The sequence below is a fragment of the Eumetopias jubatus genome, unplaced genomic scaffold (assembly GCF_037043125.1).
Source record: "Eumetopias jubatus isolate StellerSeaLion01/CBP00866 unplaced genomic scaffold, mEumJub1_p1.0 scaffold_17, whole genome shotgun sequence".
NCBI lineage: Eukaryota > Metazoa > Chordata > Mammalia > Carnivora > Otariidae > Eumetopias > Eumetopias jubatus.
The window spans coordinates 59,390,522-59,404,221 of NW_028274823.1; the positions used below are offsets into that span (position 1 = coordinate 59,390,522).

At 39.5% G+C, this 13,700-nt stretch overlaps 1 protein-coding gene and 1 non-coding gene across 3 annotated transcripts in view; both read right to left on the bottom strand.

Annotated features, from left to right (window-relative positions):
* MYPN (myopalladin) overlaps positions 1 to 13,700 on the bottom strand; it is a 70,725-nt gene that overhangs the window by 30,917 nt on the left and 26,108 nt on the right. For both annotated transcript variants that reach the window (XM_028109671.1, XM_028109672.1), the window contains exons 6-9: positions 8,212 to 8,353; positions 5,570 to 5,593; positions 2,547 to 2,663; positions 1,798 to 2,170 (exon numbers count right to left, since the gene is read on the bottom strand). In XM_028109671.1, coding sequence (XP_027965472.1) covers positions 1,798 to 2,170; positions 2,547 to 2,663; positions 5,570 to 5,593; positions 8,212 to 8,353 — 656 coding nt within the window. The remainder of the gene's footprint in view (positions 1 to 1,797; positions 2,171 to 2,546; positions 2,664 to 5,569; positions 5,594 to 8,211; positions 8,354 to 13,700) is intronic.
* Positions 8,956 to 9,060, bottom strand: LOC114214240 (U6 spliceosomal RNA). The gene has a single exon (XR_003610366.1). It is a non-coding gene; the product is annotated as a U6 spliceosomal RNA (small nuclear RNA).

Genomic DNA, 13,700 nt, shown 5'->3' on the forward strand with positions numbered 1-13,700 from the left:
TGTCTTGCAGCTTGAAATCAGACGTGTTGACTAGACCACCGTCAGCCACCCTGGACCATGAGGGGACCTGGAGAAGAAGCAAGTGCTGAATGTGGCAGAGCAGAAAGACAGGAGACTGGGTTGTCAATGACTATGGAGCCAGGCTAATGGCCTCAGACTGCCCAACTAATTCCATTATTTAAGAGAAAAGCCCTCATGTGTTTAACCCACATTTATTTGGGCTTTCTGGAACATGAAGCTAAACGGAATCCTAACTGACATACCTAATTGCCCCTGAAGAGTCTCTGGGTAGAGGAGGCTCTGTAAGAAGGCAGTTCCCAAGGAAATTGTTTTGGATTACCTGTTCCCAAAACTCCCTTTTCTGAGAAATCCCCCCACCCCCCACCCCACTGCCCTTCACAGTTCTGATTTGATCCATTTGACTCTTCTTTCCTCCAAACATAAATCCTCTGCACCTGACCAGGCTGGACCAGCTGGGATTTGGATTTGAGCTGCTATGAATGATTTAATTAGCAGTGGAACTTGACACAAATTGTAGAATGGGACATGCCATGATGGGCCAGGTGTGAGGTGATGAGTCTTCAGAGAGGAAAGAGTGGAGAGGATATGCAAAGAAGAAACAAGGAGGTGCTCCAAACAGAGAGCGAGTGGTGGACAGAGGCTTGGGTTTCCTTCTCCAGGCAGGACCGGGCTGCCTTTGGGTTCCCATTCCCGCCTATTTCCCTACAGTAACCTCTTCCCTCTTTTTACTTTAGCGGATTCCTATTTCCTGTGACCAGCAGAACTTTCAGGGGATGGAGACATTTTTGGACGGTTTTCCAAGAGGCATGTTTCATAACATTTAATTTTATGCCCAGGATTTTGCCTTATGTGGTAGTGAGAAGAATATAAAACTAAATGACATACCCTGCTTCCAATGAACATCTTGTGTTCTGCACTGAGAAACACATGATGGGAGCACTGTTACTACAGATTTTAATGTTGACCTTTAAAGGTTTATGTAATTATAAATGTAATTTTTATAATTTTGACATGTGGATCAAACAGAACATAGTAGTAGTATCCTGTTCTGTGTTTGCTTTATTACGGATGAACATTAAATATTGCAACATGGCTCCGATGGAGGCTCTCTGGGGGGTTAGGGTGACACCGCATCAGGCCCCAAGGTGAGTCTGAAAATTATGACTCCTCATTCTTTCATCTCCATTATATTATATGAAAACTACTGTGGTTACTATAGCATATCTAGCCACAGCAAAGAACAGTCGAAAAGTACTAAATATCTCTTCCACAATGACTACAAAAGCTTTAGTTGAAGCAGAAATGGGAAACATATGGATGAAATTATAGACTATAAGGATTATTAGATGCAAGAAAGGGCTTTATAAGAAGAGTGTAGAAGTGCTTCAGCTGGAGGCTCTAATGTTAGACAAACATCTTTATCAGCTAGTTTAGGGGTAACATTAGGTGTAACATTTTTCAGAAGTAGAATATTTAACAGTAAGGATAGTAGTGATAGTATGCTAATGTTGATGTAAGGATTTATGGTTTGCAAAGCATTTAAATTTATCTTCCCATTCTGTAATTTCCTTTTTCAGCCCCCCCCCCTTTTTTTAAGTAGGCTCCATGCCCAGCATGGAGCCCATTTGTAGGGCTTGAACTCATGACTCTGAGATCAAGACCTGGACGCTTAACCAACTGAGCCACGCAGTTGTCCCATTCAGCCCCATTATTTTTAAGGGCAGATTCAGAGAAACTCACAGGCATCCTTGGTCATCCATTTTAATTTTTACTTACAGTTTGGGTTTGGCCAGAACTGGAGGGGGTTCTTTGACGGGTGAAGAAGGCTCAGGGATTCTTGCTGCCTGTCCATTGAATCTCTCCGGGAAAGAATCAGGCCTGGTCTGGCTGGTGGTCACCACGCCACCCTCAGAAGATGCTTCACTTCCTTTGTCATCTTCAGGCAGGTTGAAGTGCACACGGAGCCCAATCCTTGAGCTGGACCGGGGCTCATTGTGGTTCACCAGAACTCCTTCGAGTTTGGGTTTAGGCAGATGTTCCACAGAAGGGGGATCTGGGTTGGGTAGGGATGGTTGTTGCTCAATAACAGCCAGGTTGGTGGTGGAATTGGCTGAGTGAAGAGACTCATTATTTCTGAGGTCTTCATTTCCTGAAAGAACAATAGCACGACCTGAGCTGTTAGCCTTACTCAATAAAACTGAGATAGGATTGTAACTGTGAGCTGGGGCATGTATCCAAACCAGATGAGTATGTTAATGGGAGAATGCCTGTCAAAAACAGTGACCACAATCTGGGGCATTAAAGAATGGTGAAGATATAGGAAAAAAAAACTAAACTAAAAATCTAAGTACCATTTTGGAAAGAATATTAGAAGTTTATAAAAGACAAAGGAGATGTTTTCTTAGGGAATATCAGAGATAAAAGCAGGATAATGTGTGGTGGTGGTGGTCATAAATGCTAAAAGAAATTGAAAATTGGATATTGTTCCATAGTCTAGACTGTTCTGGCCTTTCAGGCGCCATTACCTCTTACAGCGAGCTGTGCAATGCTTGACACTGTGCCGTATTTGTTGCTTGCAGTACACGTGAAGCATCCAGAGTCTTCTGCAAACACCTCAGCAATGACCAAAGTACAAATCTCCTCTAAACACCAATAAAACAGAATGGTTACTGACTTAATTGTGGAAGTGGAATTATAAAATTTACTGATATCAGATGATGATTCTATAAAAGTCAGTATAAGAAGTTGATTCTATTAATTGTTTGAAAATAATCAGTTCAAACAATTATTTGATTGGATTGACTGATGAGCAGGCTCAATGAATCAAAGGATGTAGAACAAAAAACTCCACTACTGGCAAGAGGATCTTATGATAATATAATATCTTAATATATTAATATTAATATATTGTGAATTCCCAGATTATTTCTGCTTTTACATCATCAGTCCAGATGACAAAAATAGAACTGAGAAACAGTAAACTTACAAATCACAAAAACAAGTTAGGAGTTAACGCAAAAGGAGATTTGTGTGAAATGAAAGGATTAATAAAACATTTTAAGATCTACATCTCTCATGTCTGTGGGGAACTTTTGCACTGAGGTAATTTTAAATGAGGGCCACAATTTAAAACTGGGCAAGAAATATTTTGAAGACCTTGTAGTAATTAGCTGATAGAGTAATTTGAAATTCCAGGTGAAAGAAGAGTGAAATGCATCTTTTCCTTTGCAATGCTATGGTAATTCTTATGGATTACTTCAACACACAGCATGAATCCCCTTTGAATAACTACAAAAGTGATTTTCAGATTGAACCACGTGATTGTAGCTTAGAATTATTATAGTTAGATATTCCTTGACATAAAGAGAAGTATAGGACAGTAGCATAAACTGTCAGTTATCACTCAGTGGACCTGACACTAAAAATAAAATTAACAAAAACATAGTTTGTATTAGGAGGGACTTGGCATCTCACTGTTTCGTGATAACTGAATTGAATTAGCTGGCCAGCCTCTGGAAAACTGGACAGGAGGCCACGGCAGACGATATTGAGTACCTGCTCCATAGCTCTTCATCCTCCTTCCTTCCTAATAGAATTCTGGCTTTGCCTACCCTCCTTGGAGTGGTCATGTGCTTCAAGGCAACTTGGCCTCTCCCAGTCTGAGGTGGCAAACCATTACGGGTCACGCTAAGCTCTATTCTTGCTAAGTCATGGCATGCACCACACAATTCCAATCAATGAAATAGGAAGGAAAGTCTTTTTTTTTTTTTTTTTTTTTAGAAGGAAGGAAGGAAGGTCTTCTGGGGAGCTTATGAGAAAGATTTCCTTGCTCTCTGAAGAGAACAAAAGAGAGTTCTGTTCCCTAATTTTGCCCCTGCAGTGTTGTTGTCTGCATGCAATACTCAGAACTGTGGCAGCTTCTTGGGTAGATAAGTAAAACAAGCCTAAGCCTGAAGACAGTGAAATGGGAAATGGGAAAAAGGCTTGGCCCCTGATGATCTTGGAGACACGAAATCACCCAATCTCAAGACATTTCTCAGGACATCTTGCTATGTAAGAAAATACATTTTTCTTAATGCTTAAGCCACTTCTAGTTAGGTCTTCTTCACTTGCTGCCAAGAATCCTAAATGATGAAGAGGCAAAGTTTGGTTTTGGTGCCTCTCTGTACTTTTTCTGAGCACTTGGACTATGTTTCCTTCTCTCTCTCTGTTTCTTTTCCCAAACATTTCTACTATCAGCCTTCAACAACCACTTTCAGAAAATGATCTGATTAATTTATTCCCACTACACTGTACCTGCCTGATAAAATAAAGTATTCTGCCTCCAAAGGGTATTTGCATGTACTAGATGGAGGAAGAACTCTCTGGTTATGAAATTTTAGATCTCAGAGCTGGGAAAGGTAGCACTTGTTTTGGGAAGGGACCCCTTTTGGGTGACTCAGATGATTTTGTGTATGAAATTGCCTAGTGGAAAAGCCTGCTCTGGACAACAGTGTCAAAACCTGAAAGATTTTCAAGGGGAAAAATACCACTCCACTACAGGCAATGCAAGAGTAAGGCTGCTCTGTTCTTTACTTATGTATCCCCAAGGCCCTAGAGTAGGGCTGTGCCATATGGATGTTCCATGTCTACTTCTGGAATGCCTTTCCATTCATTTTTCAGAAGAGAGAATTATAATAATGAAATCCCAAAGCATCATTCTTACCCAGGGGTACAAATACAATCTAAGGGCGCCTGGGTGGCTCAGTTGGTTAAGCGACTGCCTTCGGCTCAGGTCATGATCCTGGAGTCCCAGGATCGAGTCCCACATCGGGCTTCCTGCTCGGCAGGGAGTCTGCTTCTCCCTCTGACCCTCTTCCCTCTCGTGCTTTCTATCTCTCGTTCTCTCTGTCTCTCAAATAAATAAATAAAATCTTTAAAAAAAAAAAAACAAATACAATCTAATTTTCCAGAGTGATCACAGAGAAGACTTTTCAGATGTTTACACTGTGGTTTGTGAGTAACTTGCATTTTCTAGAGGTAAGAGCTTCACCTACCATCACTCCCATGTCATCTTGGTATCTTCCCATCCAAATCTAACAACACCATGGATGTTTTATTGATTCTGCAAATTTCAAAATCTGATGGATAAGTTTTGAGACACATAAGCTGTGGAATTGGAATTGATCTAGCATCATGGAAATTGCTCTGCCCAGTTTTGGGAGGTCAGGTGTAGGGGCCAAAAAACAGAGGGAAACTATTCCTAAGAAACATCCCTTAAAAACCAGGAACTAACTGCATTCATGTTCAGTATCAGATATAAATTACAAATTTGCATGTGCTCCCCTCCTTTCCTTCTCCTACAGTAATAGCTAGAGTGGGTTGGAATCCTGTTTCTAAAACCATATTTTTCATTTTTTTCTTGACACCAGTGTAACAACAATATGTTTTATTATTTATATAAGATATACAAAATCACTGATTTATGTATATATATTTTATATATATGTAAAATCACTAATGCTAACATGCTAACACACTAACAAATTAAAGTTAAAATGATCCTTACCTGGTTCTGCCATGGATCGAGGTTCTAAAAGAAAATAAAAATGAAAAGAATCTAAGCATTTCTTTTACTGAGAGGCCATATTTTCATCAGAAGCTTCCTATAGAATTTCAGTCTCTTGTATACTCATGAGTGATTTGATACGGTTAATCTGTAAGTGTGGAAGTAAAGCACCAATGACCTCGACAGGGACAAGACAGTTGTCACAGAAGGGCAGCAAGAGAGCTGCTAAGCTGATATTGCCATATCTCGGGACATACCTGGATTCCACTTGGGACACATAAAGCCTTAGGTGAGGAAAAGTGACTGAGTTAGGGATTCAGGAACAACTTGCTTTAACTGGTACCCATTCAGCTATACCTGAAACAAGGTTTGTGAAGACTGAGAGCTCATTCTTGGCTAGGCTTCTCACATCCTAATAAAACATAGACTATACCTCCTGCTCTAAGTTTTCTAGATCTGATTAATTTATTCACACTACACTGTACCTGCCTGATAAAATAAAGTATTCTGTCTCCAAAGGATATTTGCATATACAAGATGGAGGAAGAACTCTCTGTCTAGCAAGTGTTTTTTTTTTTTTTAAGATTTTATTTATTTATTTGAGAGAGAGAGAGAATGAGAGATAGAAAGCACGAGAGGGAAGAGGGTCAGAGGGAGAAGCAGACTCCCTGCTAAGCAGGAAGCCCGATGTGGGACTCAATCCCAGAACTCCAGGATCATGACCTGAGCAGAAGGCAGTCGCTTAACCAACTGAGCCACCCAGGCGTCCCTATCAAGTGTTTTCATAGTCAGAGAGCCTCAGGATAGATAACAAGAGCCTCAGGATAGATAACAAGAGAGCGGGTTCTTTAAACCTGCTTTAAACCACAGTGTAAAATTCTTTGACATTCCTGAAAGTGCCTGCATGGTACTGAATACAGAATACCGGTGTTCAATTGCAGACATTCAGTAAGCACTTAGTTACAACCTTCCACACTGATAGAACTATTAAAGTTTTTTTTCTCAAGTTTAAATGGTATTCAGATTATATCATTGTTGCTGCTACTGTTAAAACCTGATAGCTCAGTCGTTAAGCATCTGCCTTCGGCTCAGGTCATGATCCCGGGGTCCTGGGATGGAGCCCCGGGTCAGGCTCCCTGCTCTGCGGGAGGCCTGCTTCTCCCTCTCCCACTCCCCCTGCTTGTGTTCCCTCTCTCGCTGACTCTCTCTCTCTGTCAAAATAAATAATAAAAAAACTTAAAAACAAAACAAAACCTGATAGCAGTTTGACTCATGTATCAGTGATAAGCAGAGACAAATTAACAAAAAAGCAAATAAATTATAATGTATTTTATGACTAAAATGGGTCAAGGTGAAAGCAGTATATGATAAAAAAAAGAATTGACCACTTGCATATATAAATAATTCTTACAGTAAAAAAGAACAAAACCTCAGTATGAAAATGAGCAAAGGATATGAACAGGTAATTTTAAAAATAAAGAAATACAAAGACCCAATAAACATGAAAAAAGTTCCACCCCACATTTACTTAGTGAAGTACAGATTAAAACAAGTGTTCCCATTTTGGACCTATAAAATTAGTGAAAATTTAAAAAATGTTTAATACCCGTTATTAGTGAAGGTATGAGGCAAATGGCATTCCCATATATTGTTGGTTGTAGTAGAATATAGCTAGGACAACACGTGTCCCAGTTCATTTGGGATAGACCTGTTTTATTCCTGGGATCTCTGTGTAATTATTAATAGCAGTCTCTTTCACTCCCAAAGTGTCCCAGATTGGATGATCAATTATGTGATTATCCTCAATTTAGCTCAACCTTTTGGGTTAGGCATGTTGGCAATATATATTGAAAGCCTAAAAATGGGTGAATTTATAATAGCAGTTTCAGTACTCTTTATTTTTTTTTTAAGATTTTATTTTTAAGTAATCTCTACACTCAATGTGGGACTTCAAACCACAACCCCAAGATCAAGAGTCGCATACTCTACTGACTGAGCCAGCCAGGCACCCCTAATACTCTTTATTCCATAGATATTCACAAGTGATTTTGCTTTTATATGCATTGAAGCAGTTTACAAAAGTAAGAATTTGTGAACAATCTAAATGTTCAACAACAGGAGAGTAAATAAATATAAAATATTGATTTGTTTTTAAAGTATATTCATTAACATGAAAAGATGTTCATGATATGTTGAGTGAAAAAATCAATTTTCAAAAAAGCGTATGATTTATTTTTATTTATTCATTTTTTAAAAAGATTTATTTATTTGACAGAGACACAGCGAGAGAGGGAACACAAGCAGGGAGAGCGGGAGAGGGAGAAGCAGGCTTCCCGCTAAGCAGGGAGCCCGATGCAGGACTCGATCCCAGGACCCTGGGATCACGACCCGAGCTGAAGGTAGATGCTTAATGACTGAGCCACCCAGGTGCCCCTATTTTTATTTTTGAAAAACATATGCATGGAGAAATTTTTGGAGAATAGACAACACAATATTACTAGGATTTAGTTTAGAGGATTATGATTACAAGTAATTTTTCTTTTATTTTTTAAATTAGTTGTTAAAAAGTTAGAGAAATAAATGAATACCATACATTTATAAAAATTAATTATCAGAAAAATAACTTTAAAGTATCAACTTACTTTTCTGTAAAATTCTAAAGTCTGGAGAATCTTCTATCAAGGTCCCTTCTCTATACCACTCAACTTTAGGAGATGGAGCTCCTTTTACTCTGCATTCAAAGACAACCAGCTGACCTTCAGAGGCTGATAAATTTTGTAACATCTGTAATGAGAAGAATGTTGTTAGAGCCAAAAAGTATACATTTTTGGAATCTAGTTTCAGTGCCGAATTTTAGAAAAAGATACTATCGCCTTCATATTTGGATTTTCTTCAAATCTTCTAGATCTCCAGCAGTTTCAATTCTGTGGATATTCATTGAGTCTGTTTTTGAAGATAGAATCATCTGAGCCCATATGAAGCTCCAGACAACTTTATTAAATACTAGGTGACACATTTGGAGGGTTTGGAAAAATGCTGACTTTTGGTAAAGTACTTCTGTTCTTAAATGCCCAAGTGGAGTTTGGTTTCCAGAAATAATAATTTAAGAAATCTGCAGGAGTATCTATTAGGTGTAGTCAACATGGGAGTAATGTATTTTTTCACACAAGGATGTCACTGTTCATGAGGTGGAACATCTCTGTGGCTCAAGTAACTGACTCCATTTTTCCTGGCTTTGTCGTGTTTACATACTGTAGTCCTGGAAATTGACTTTTATTTTGTTTTCTTGTTTTCCTTATGTGTTCTTTATAATATAACTTCAATGATCTGTCGAGGGATATAAACAATGACAATCTCTATAAAATCATAGTCACAAATGGAGTCTGATATCATGGTAAAATGTGTTGTAATTTTGTCATCCTTGCACAGGGGCCATGCTAAGCTTCTCTGTATCGTTCCAATTTTAGTATATGTGCTGCCGAAGTGAGCACAAATATGTTGTAATTTTGTGAAGGCATCATTAAATGCTCTTCCACACATCCATGAAAAAATGTTTACAAGACCACTTTGTTTTTGTTTGTTAAAAGTAGGCTCCACACTCAGCAGAGCCCAATGTGGGGCTTGAACTCACGACCCTGAGATCAAGATCTGAGATGAGATCAAGGGTCAGAAGCTTAACCAACTGAGCCACCCAGATGCCCCTACAAAACCACTCTGAACTGTATCATATCAATATATTCTATAATAGATTCTACTATAGAATGGCACTCACAGTTTCCATTCACAGCCAGTCTTTCACTCATGATTTGTGAGCTTAAAGTCACACATTCTTTTGTGTAGTTGGAACTTCATTTGATTTGAGAGAGAGAGGGAGAAAAAGAGAGAGAGAGAGAGTACGAGTAGGGGGAGGAGAGACATAGAATAGAGGGAGAGAGAGAACTTCTCAAGCAGACTCCAAGCTAAGCGTGGAGCCTGAGACAGGGCTCGAACCCAGGACCCTGAGATCATGACCTGAGCCTAAACCAAGAGTCCAATGCAACCGACTGAGCCACCTGGGTGCCCCTGGTACTTCATTTGATTATGAAATTCTTCTTTGACATGTGTGTGGGCATATTATTTTTTTTTCATATTATTGTTTTTAATGTTGGAGGAAACATTATAAACATGGAAAGATTATGATTAACTTCCTCCACAAGCTCTCTTAGTAACTAATGCTGCAAGGTTTTCTATTGTTATTATGTGGGGATCTGCATTAAGGAAATATCGGCTCCTGCATCAGAGAAAGGAAAAGCGGGTATTTGGTTAATTTTTTGCTTTTGTCATTCGCTCCTATAAATAGTCTGTGATTATTTATACCTATTTTATGAACAATTTATGATAATTTGTGCATGGCATGGCCCCATCATATTTATGACATTTGTCTAAGGAATATAGAGGTGGGGGATAAGCACGCAGCTTTAGCTATACGTAGTAGACGACTTTTACCTCAGAGGTATGTTAAGTTGATATCGGAAGGCCAGGGGGCGCTGTAGTTCAACATTAGTGTTTTGTTCTTTTTGCACTCCCAAATTTGTTTGCTGAAGTAATTCAAGATGAGATTTGTACAGAGGGGTCTCTGAATTAATAAGGAACTATTTGATAAACAACAACAATACAAAAAAATACCCCCAAACACCTTCTTATTCTTTATCTACCCCAAACAACAGCTTCTAGTGATAAGAAAGGAATGTTCTTAGTAAGCAGGGAAAATCAAGGAGTCTTGGGTGCTCCTGGCAAGTCAGTAGATATGCCCTCCACCCTGACATCTGATCAAATTCTCTGTGACATGGCAGCTTTGAGGCCTAGTGAAAATTTTAATGGCAGTCAGACATCTCCCTGGGATTCATACAAGATAGAGTTTCATTTCTTGAGGCAAACAAATTAGAAAAACAGACCAAGAAAGAAAAAAGTGGTGGCAGAAGGGATTGAATAAATTAAATATGGCATCCTTTTTAAGGGGATGTGAGAAGAATGAAGTCAATCTATATGTTCTGACATGGCTTGCAGTTCAGACAAATCAGCCAATTCTCAGTCTGTAGAGGTTAGACCAAAGCCCTGCTTGCCAAAGGATATCCTTGAGAGAATATGTTGCTCACAGTTGAGACCAACTTTAATTGGTTGTAATTATTCACTTGACATTGAAGTTCAAGACCTGCGTTCTATTTGAGAGTCCAGCCAAGGTACCTCAGATACTACAGTGTATGTAATATGCCTGCTAAGTGTCTATGATATGAGATGCAACCTCATTCCAGTTGACACATCATCAATACTCAGTTAAGAGAGGTGCCAAGGGTCATCTTACAAGCCACTCAAAAAAAGTTGAAAGTCATAGTTGGAAGGACGATGATAGTTGATATTGCTGAAAACTGCTTTTCTACAAAAGTCTCATGATAAGGAATTGACTCACACCAGGGTCCAAACCAATCACACCATTTGAACATAGTGCAGATGGTGCTATATTCAACAGAGGAGTAGGTCTCAGGCTGTTATTAATGACACACACACACACAATGTCTATGGACCTGATCATAATCATCTTGACTTCACTGAAAATGAATAAGATAAATGAAATAGTCCCCAACTAACAAAGATTTAATTAGTCTTAACGAGGAATTATGGATTTGGACTAAAGTTACTAAGCTGAGGACAACCTCCTGAGGTAAAGAGTATCCAAAGAACAAATCTGTCTTTTGTGTCATCGCCATACTGATAATCTCGGAAGACATTCTTTGTAGGGTGACTTGACAGCACAGAGCCTCGAGAAGCATTTCTTCCATAGCCATTTGATATGGGATTTTTTTCTCTATTGCTCCTAAAGATACTCTGAAGCCACAAAGCAATGAAAGCAATAATTCTTTATTTAGCTGAAAGGGCAGTTATTCACCACAGAATAAATATTACTATGTGCCTGCTTTATGTCAAGCACTGTCCCAGGTGTTTAAATGTGAGTTGAAAGGACATAGTTTGTGCTCAGATTTATACCCACAAATATAGGGATAACCTTCAGAAAGGACCTCTCCCTTATTGGTTAAAAGATGTCAGCTTTAAGATTCATACTGTCATTTTATTCTTTTTTTTTTAAAGATTTTATTTATTTATTTGACAGAGAGAGCGAGCACAAGCATGGGGAGCAGCAGAGGGAGAGGGAGAAGCAGACTCCCCACCGAGCAGGGAGCCTGATACGGGACTCGATCCCAGGACCCTGGGATCATGACCTGAGCCAAAGGCAGATGCTTAACTGACTGAGCCCCCCAGGTACCCCATTTTATTCCTTTTTTTAATCCAGTTGATGTTTGTGCACCTTGGGAGAGAGCGGCTGCAAGTGAACGTGTATAGTGCTTTAGGCTGGAGTTGGATCAAAGGAGTCTTTATGGATAAAGAACTGTTTCACGGAGGACCTTTTTACCCCTTGGTGGGCACAGGTGCCCAGAGCAACAGTTGAGCCAGAAGAGTTTCTGGCATTGTTGGGCTGGGAAGGGGGGCCCATGTAAGCTTTAGAAGTCTGGATCCAGCCACTGGCCCAGTTATTTAGGGTTTTCCTGCTTCTGCTGTTATATAATGAGGTGCTCTTCAAATTCTCACTTCCCCTGCCCCCTTGCACTCTTCAAATTACTGCTGAAGCAGCTGGAGCCAGGGCTGCTGCAGCCTTGAAAGCCAGCCAGGGCAGCTGCTGCTGGAGTGGGAGCACCCATAGCAGTAAGATTCTAATCTAATTTGATCATCCACCTCCCTTCGCACTCAAGAAGTGTGAGCGCTATTTTCTTCCCCATAAATAGAATGAAAGTGCTTTTGATACTGTATAGAAGATGGAGGTTAGTCTATCTCCATAAAATACTTTAAAATATAGGTATTACCTAGAAGTAGAGCAGTGAACTAGATATGGTAGCTCTTCTCTTAAGCTATCAGGTTTTGCTGGGCAACCCTCCTTTTCATTCTAACCTTTAAAAAGAAGATAATGTTAGTACTTCCCTATCACCAAGGAGTTAAATAAAACTCTGCTCTCTAATTTTTGCTTTAGAAAAATGGCTTCTTGCCATTACTGGCAAAGAAATGCTTAGTTGGGCAGTATAGAAAGTGAGTCACAGGGATTGGAATGCCAGAAGTCCCTAAAGAAGTAAATAAAGCAGGAATAACCCAAACAAACATATGAATATGATCAGTTATCATGGCTCATGCCATGTGATTACCATCATCAGTGGCCCTGACTCAGAAATTTTCTGACACTGGCCATGACTATGACCTCCATTCTGCCCTCACTGGTGGAAACTAATACAAGCACACCGTTGCTGATAAGTCTCTCTGGAATGTGAGCCACAGCCTATCCCATCCCTGTGCCCTACGTCTGAACAATCCTGAGCCCATTTATGGAGACAAAGGCACATTTCCTGAGGGCTGAGAAAGCCTGTTCAGAGTTTGGGTCTTTGTACTAAGGACTGTTTCCCCACCACGTACCTAATGTTTTTGGAGATTTATCTAAGTCCCTGACTTAGGATGGTTCAGCTTATGATTTTTCAACTTTATGATGGCGCCCAAGTGATACACATTCAGTAGAAACTGTATTTCAAATTTTGAAGTTTTGATCTTTTCCTGGCCTAGCGATCCGTGGTATGATCCTCTCTTGTAATGATAGACGGGAGCAGTGAATCACAGCTTCCCGTCATCCACGCCATCACAAAGGCAAACAACCAATACCCTGACAACCATTCTGTACCCATCCAATCTTTCTGTTTTTCACTTTCAGTACAGTATTCAACAAATTCTATGAGATATTCAACACTTTACTATAAAATAGGCTTTCTGTTAGATGATTTTGCCCAATTGTAGGCTACCGTAAGTGTTCTGAGCATGTTTAAGGTAGGCTAGGCAAAGCTAGGTGTACTAAATGCATTTGGATCTATGATATTTTCAAGTTACAAAGCGTTGACCAGGATGTAACTAGTGATTAATTCATTTTTCCATTTTTATTTGTCAAGGCAAATATGAATCTGCCCATTAGAGTATCTAATTGCAAGGAGGTATCAGAATCACCACACAAAAGCAGCTAAACCTGTTCTTTTAACCAGTCCATGAAAATTAAATGTAAAGAGTAAGT